The sequence below is a fragment of the Limulus polyphemus genome, unplaced genomic scaffold, assembly GCF_000517525.1.
Source record: "Limulus polyphemus unplaced genomic scaffold, Limulus_polyphemus-2.1.2 Scaffold2351, whole genome shotgun sequence".
Classification (NCBI taxonomy): Eukaryota; Metazoa; Arthropoda; class Merostomata; order Xiphosura; family Limulidae; genus Limulus; species Limulus polyphemus.
The window spans coordinates 32,510-39,453 of NW_013667961.1; the positions used below are offsets into that span (position 1 = coordinate 32,510).

General features: G+C 32.2%; 1 protein-coding gene across 2 annotated transcripts in view; it reads right to left on the reverse strand.

The window, feature by feature from the left end:
* The window catches only part of LOC106466703 (jmjC domain-containing protein 4-like), a 34,006-nt gene that overhangs the window by 9,822 nt on the left and 17,240 nt on the right, over positions 1-6,944 (reverse strand). Inside the window, exons 3-5 of one of the 2 annotated variants that reach the window (XM_022394778.1) lie at positions 5,712-5,843; positions 4,370-4,640; positions 2,601-2,744 (exon numbers count right to left, since the gene is read on the reverse strand). In XM_022394778.1, the coding sequence (XP_022250486.1) occupies positions 2,601-2,744; positions 4,370-4,640; positions 5,712-5,843 (547 nt within the window). Of the gene's footprint in view, positions 1-2,600; positions 2,745-4,369; positions 4,641-5,655; positions 5,844-6,944 lie in introns of both variants that reach the window. The other variant, XM_022394777.1, reaches the window with a different exon arrangement.

The following is a 6,944-nucleotide window of genomic DNA, read 5'->3' on the forward strand; positions in this document are numbered from 1 at the left end:
GATGCATTGCAGAGTCATTTAAAGCAGTTTGATATAGTGTCAAAGAGTCAGCATGGTTTCACTAAGGGAAAGTTTTGTTTAACAAATCTTCCAACATTCTTTGAAGATGTTACTGCAATAGTTGATGAAGAAATTACTGTGGATTTGGTTTACCTTGATTTTTAGAAAGTGTTTGAAACGGTGCCTCACAAAAGACTTGTTATAAAGATTAAATCTGTGGGTGTGGGGGAAATGCAATTAGATCTGACTGGATCACAGTTACAAGCAGTGTGTCTCAGGGCTCTGTGCTGGGTCCTCTGCTGTTCGTGATTTATATTAATGGTATTGATACTGGAATGACTAATTAAACTTTGAAGGTTGAAGATGAAATTAAGATTTTTGGGGTGGCTAACTGTATCAAAGATGCTGCAGACTTTCAGGGAGATTTAGATCATTTGATGCATTGGGCCAATACATGGCAGATGTTGTTAACTATCCATAAAGTAAGGTGATACATGTAGGTTTTAATGGGAATGTAATAAATACTGTGGTTTAAGAAAAAGATCTTGGTGGTGTGATCGAAAAATTGCTTTAGTCATCTAAACAGTGTACTCTATTAGCAATAGAGCTAACAGGATTTTAGATAGCATCTATAGAAATATCAAATATAAGATAAGGGATATTACTGTTTCACTGTACAGATCACTTATAAAGCCTCATTTAGAGTACTGTCACTACTGTATACAGTTTGGGGCTCCCTTCCTCAAGAAAGACGTTGAATTGTTGGAGAAGGTTCATTGATACCTGGGATGGCAGGATTGTACTATGAGGAGCGATTAAAATCTATAAATTTGTTTTCTCTGGTGAGAAGGGTCAGAGGGTATTTGATTGAAGTGTTTAAGATTATTAAGGGTATTGATAATATAGATCCATCAAACTTTTTTTGTGTTTAGCAGTGAAAACAATAGGACAAGGAGTCATAAATTCAAATTTTGAAAGCGTAGGAGTCGTCTGCAGTTTAGACAGTATTACTTTTCACACAGGGTGGTTGGCATTTGGAATGAGCTGCCTTCAAGGGTGGTGGGGCAGAAAATTTAACTGAGTTCAAGAAAAGATTGGATGAATGCACGAGTAGTAAGGGGTGGTTATAGTTGGGAGCTGGAAGTGATATCCTTGATGGGCTAATAAGCTCCATTTTGTCCTATTAAAATTTTATGAACTTATAAGTATTTGTTAGCCTAATAAATAAAATTATTGCAAATATTTGTTTTCTCTGGTTGGTTACAAAACATTTTGAGTAACTTCATAATTACAGATATAACATTTAAGGCCTCAACATTGTCATAAACATGCTTATAAATATGTAGAAAAATATTGAGTTGTCAGAAATAACAAGTAAGAAAAATGTACACAGTATTGTTGCAACTTGTGAGTGATAAGTAAGTAAATCTTTTGTTGTTGCTAAATATTCAGTTTCAAAAAAGTAACTCAATTCTAAACTACTGTGCCTGAAGCCCAAAGACAGGGTTTCCTCTCGCTTTTTCATATTTTGTTGCTTGGTAAAAGTTTTAAAGTCAACTTTATATATAATTCTAACTATATTTCAATAGTTTTAACTCAAAATGTTTCAAAAATTGATGTTAATCATTTTCTGATATTTACTTAGTTTAATTCACGAAGAAAACAAAATGTATATTTCAGCTAAGCAAAGAGAGACAGGCTGAATAAGTAAGTAAGAAAACTTTATATCAAACTCAGTAACAAATGTACAGTTTGAAGAAGGTTTATCAGGTACAAGTAGTATTAAACAAAGTCACATGACTGGATATTGATCAAGGCTTAAAAAAGGTATCTTGTTGACATTTGATTCTTTTTAATAAATATACTATGGTTTTATTGAGTTGAAATATTTACAAGTTCTTTTTCATATTAATATAGTTTAGTGTTTAGTGAGTATGATAGGTGACTACAAAATATTCCAATGACTCGCATTTTTACTGAATATTGTTTTTATGTTTATCTTATTCAAAGAATACACTTTACGTTGGCTAATTGGCAACTTAATTACTTCTAATTGCACTATGTTTTAAATAAAAACATTATTAGAATTATCAGTGATAATGAAATATGTTTCCATTATTTACTTATCAACTTGTATGAATTACAGATCAGTGTTGGATTACTGTATACTTTAAAGACAAACATAATGGCAATGGCCTGGTGAAATTTTGTTGACAATAGCAATTCATCAGCCAAGTAAGAAATATTCAGATTATCTTAAGAAAAATATATTTCAGACCAAACAACAAGTTTTTTGAAAATTGCTTAAAGAAAAAAAAACATGAAACACTGATACTATGTTCAAAAAATGCAGTAACAAAACTGGCTAGTACAGGTGTGTATATACACTGATTAATAGAATATAACTGATGAAAGAGCCTGTTGATTAACTGATTAGTAAATACCACTAATCACCTAGCTCTACTGGATCCCTGTGTCAAAGTTGGGATTGTATCAAAATGGTGAAATCCCATGTTATGATGAGTGCACATAGCATAGTTATAATTTACTTATTGATATATCAACACAGTAATATCTCAAGTCACAATTAAACAGAATACCTGACAATGATCAGACCATCCTTCCATATCTTTACAGTCAGAGATTTCTTTTTCTACACTGTTTAAAGCCTGGAAGAGGTTTTTCCAAATTAAATGAAGGTTAAATCCATTCATCCAGTTGTGATTGATTGAAATTGTGTCTTCCTGGAACAGAAACCATTTCAATTTCTGTTATCTTTACTTTAGAAACAAGAACTAAACTTTATCTGATTACTGGACTAACAACAGGTGGAGAATCATGAACTGGCATCCTAAGGCAAGATAAAAGTAATTAAAAACGAATTAAAACAAACAAATTAATTAACTTAAATAAATGCTATAAATAAATTTACATAATTAAGAACTTTTGAACAAACATAACCTAATGGACAAAAACAAAAACAATTTGGAAACCCCATACATCTTGTTAAAAAATAAATGTAGAGTCATGACTGGTAAACCATATTAGTTTTACTATTTGATACCATAGCGTAGAAGCAGGACTGGTAAACTCTATTAGTTTTACTATTTGATACCGTAGTGGAGAGCCATGACTGGTAAATAATATTAGTTTTACTATTTGATAATGTAGAATACAAGCAGGACTGGTAAACCATACTAGTTTTACTATTTGATACTGTAGTGTAGAAGCAGGACTGGTAAATCATATTAGTTTTACTATTTGATACTGTAGTGTACAAGCAGGACTGGTAAACCATACTAATTTTACTATTTGATACTGTAGTGTACAAGCAGGACTGGTAAACCATATTAGTTTTACTATTTGATACCGTAGTGGAGAGCCATGACTGGTAAACCCTATTAGTTTTACTATTTGATACCGTAGTGGAGAGCCATGACTGGTAAATCATATTAGTTTTACTATTTGATACTGTAGTGTACAAGCAGGACTGGTAAACCATACTAATTTTACTATTTGATACTGTAGTGTACAAGCAGGACTGGTAAACCATATTAGTTTTACTATTTGATACCGTAGTGTACAAGCAGGACTGGTAAACCATACTAGTTTTACTATTTGATACTGTAGCATAGAAGCAGGACTGGTAAACCATATTAGTTTTAGTATTTGGTACCGTAGTGTACAAGCAGGACTGGTAAACCATACTAGTTTTACTATTTGGTACTGTAGCATAGAAGCAGGACTGTGATACCATAATGGACAGCCATGAGTGGAAAATCCTACTAATTTTACTGTGTGATACCATACTTGAGAGCCATGGTAAATCATATTAGTTTTACTGTGTGATACCATAGTGGTGAGCCATGACTGGTAAATCATATTAGTTTTACTGTGTGATACCATAGTGGAGAGCCATGACTGGTAAATCATATTAGTTTTACTGTGTGATACCATAGTGGGGAGCCATGACTGGTAAAACATATTAGTTTTACTGTGTGATACCATACTTGAGAGCCATGGTAAATCATATTAGTTTTACTGTGTGATACCATAGTGGAGAGCCATGACTGGTAAATCATATTAGTTTTATCGTGTGATACCATAGTGGAGAGCCATGACTGGTAAATCATATTAGTTTTACTGTGTGATACCATAGTGGAGAGCCATGACTGGTAAATCATATTAGTTTTACTGTGTGATACCATAGTGGAGAGCCATGACTGGTAAATCATATTAGATTTACTGTGCGATACCATGCTTGACGGATAAATTGTACTAATGTAGTTACAGTATGCAATACTATATAGAGAAATTACTCAATACTAACAAAGAATTATAACAAAAAGAGCATTGCTAAGAACCTTACCAAGTTCCACACCTGGTGAAACCAACCACTTGGTACAAACACAACTTCTCCTGCCTCTTGAATAATTTCTATTCCTATTCTTTGAAGCTTAGAAGCTTTTGGATAGCAATTTTTATCCTTAAGCAACGGAGAGGAAATATCATACGCCATCTCTCCTTTCCAGTCAACCAGATTTTCTTCATCCCCTGGTGGAAAGAGTAGCCATTTTTTTTTTCCACACACATTTGCTGACCAACTGTATGATCCAAAGACATCTGCATGGAAAGGAGTCCTGCAGTAACCACAACATATAATATCTTAACTCTACTTGTAACATTAAGATAAAGTTTTTGTTTCTTTCAGACATTCACTCAAAGCTTACAAATGAGCTCTCTATGATAGCTGCTCCTCATAGACAATTGTATTATTCTAATCAGATAGTGAGATGTTACTGTTAATCTTATGATAAACCCATGGCACCAGAGTGCAAAGCATAATTCTGTGGCAGTAAGAACCATGAAACTTTGGATTCAGGGTGCAGTACATGAGCTTAGCATAACCTTTGTCCACTGACACATGAACTTAGCATAACCCTTGTCCACTGATTTTATTCTAATATTGTTGCTTAATTTAATACTCTTAAAGTAGTTATTTATTTGATTAATTATTTCTCCATGTATCTTTAACCTTTAATAACTCTAACTACACCTTGACTTTTCTATTTTATTTCCACCTAAGACATGCATTTCCATTATACTTCCAACTAATATTCTTAATAATATCAACTAATATTTTTATATCATCATCAATTTTTACTTTTATCATTTATTATTACAGGTTTTACTTAATTGTATATGTTTTTACATTCTTTATCTTACATATTTTGTTGTAAATTTTACTTCCCCAATTTTTTACATTTTTTTCTATGATTCCCCATTTTTCCTTTATTATTTCAGTCTTCCTTCTCTTCCCTATTCCCACACTGAAAGTCACACCTCCAACATCCAAAGACAGCCTAAACAAAGGTTGGGTAACTGAAACACCCATAATATCACTGATGTTTACATCTTAAACTTCACAGTTTACTTCCTGAGGAAGGAAAGTCTTTCTTCCAAAAAACATCTGTGGTCAGCTCTGCTTGCTTTAATGCATCATATCTTAACATTTATGAATTTCTGTTCTTACTAAAACATCACAATAAAAAATGTCATTAATTTCAAAGCCTTCCAGTTCACTTTAATGTATTTTGTTATAATTATATCTTTTAGAAATCAAAAATAAATTGATTGAACTTGTTTCAGTAATACCACATTCAAATGAAAACAATGAATCAAGATTGATAGAGAGCATTTCCATTGTATACCATGATCCTTTTGGGCCCAAATAAACAAACTGATAATCATCACACTCATCTGTCCGTTTTTTCCAGTATTCATTTAACCAATCAGATGTAAAGAAGATGGGTGTAGTGTATGCTGAGTAGCCTGGAAAATCTCTAAAAATAAGATAAAAAAAAATCTAAATTAAAATCAGTTAAAGACATTACAGAAGTTTTATGCTGAATAAATGTTTAAGATTTACATTCTAAAGAATGAAAATGAATCCCAAAAATTCTGTTTTTTTCATAATTTACATACCTTTCATAACATGAAAGATATACTCACATTGTGAAACAAAAGGCTTATATACTGAAATTTAAATCAGGCAAGGGCAGCTACATTAACCTATTTATGAAACAACTGGAACCATCGCTTACGATACAACAGTCAAAATCTGAATAAGATGCAAATTGAGACGTTTTGTAAAAAAAATTGCCTTTGTAAACACTACTTTAATAAAAACAAGCAACATGCTCTGGTCCCAAAAGATGCACAGCTATTAAAACTTCTTTATCTATGCATCTTATGTAAAAATGCATTTTTATTATACATATACACACCAACAATTACATAACCGTGTAAGTATAACTGTAACAAACAACTGTTTTTCTTACAGTTTAGAATCATGTATCTATTATTATACCTTATCAAGGATGTGCAAAGCTGAGTAATCACCTGTATACCTTTGATGTGTATATATACACAAGCTGAGTAATTACCCTTACACATTTGACGTATATATACATAAGCTGAGTAATCACCTGTACATCTTTGACGTATATATATAAACAAGCTGAGTAATCACTGGTACACCTTTGATGTATATATACATAAGCTGAGCAATCACTCGTACACCTCTGATGTATATATATATATATATATATACAAAAGCTGAGTAATCACCCATACACCTTTGATGTATATATATACACATAAGCTGGATAATCACCTGTACACCTTTGATGTATATATACATAAGCTGAGTAATCACCTGTACACCTTTGATGTATATATACATAAGCTGAGTAATCACCTGTACACCTTTGATGTATATATATACACATAAGCTGAGTAATCACCTGTACACCTTTGATGTATATATACATAAGCTGAGTAATCACCTGTACACCTTTGATGTATATATACATAAGCTGAGTAATCACCTGTACACCTTTGATGTATGTATACATAAGCTGAGTAATCACCCGTACACCTTT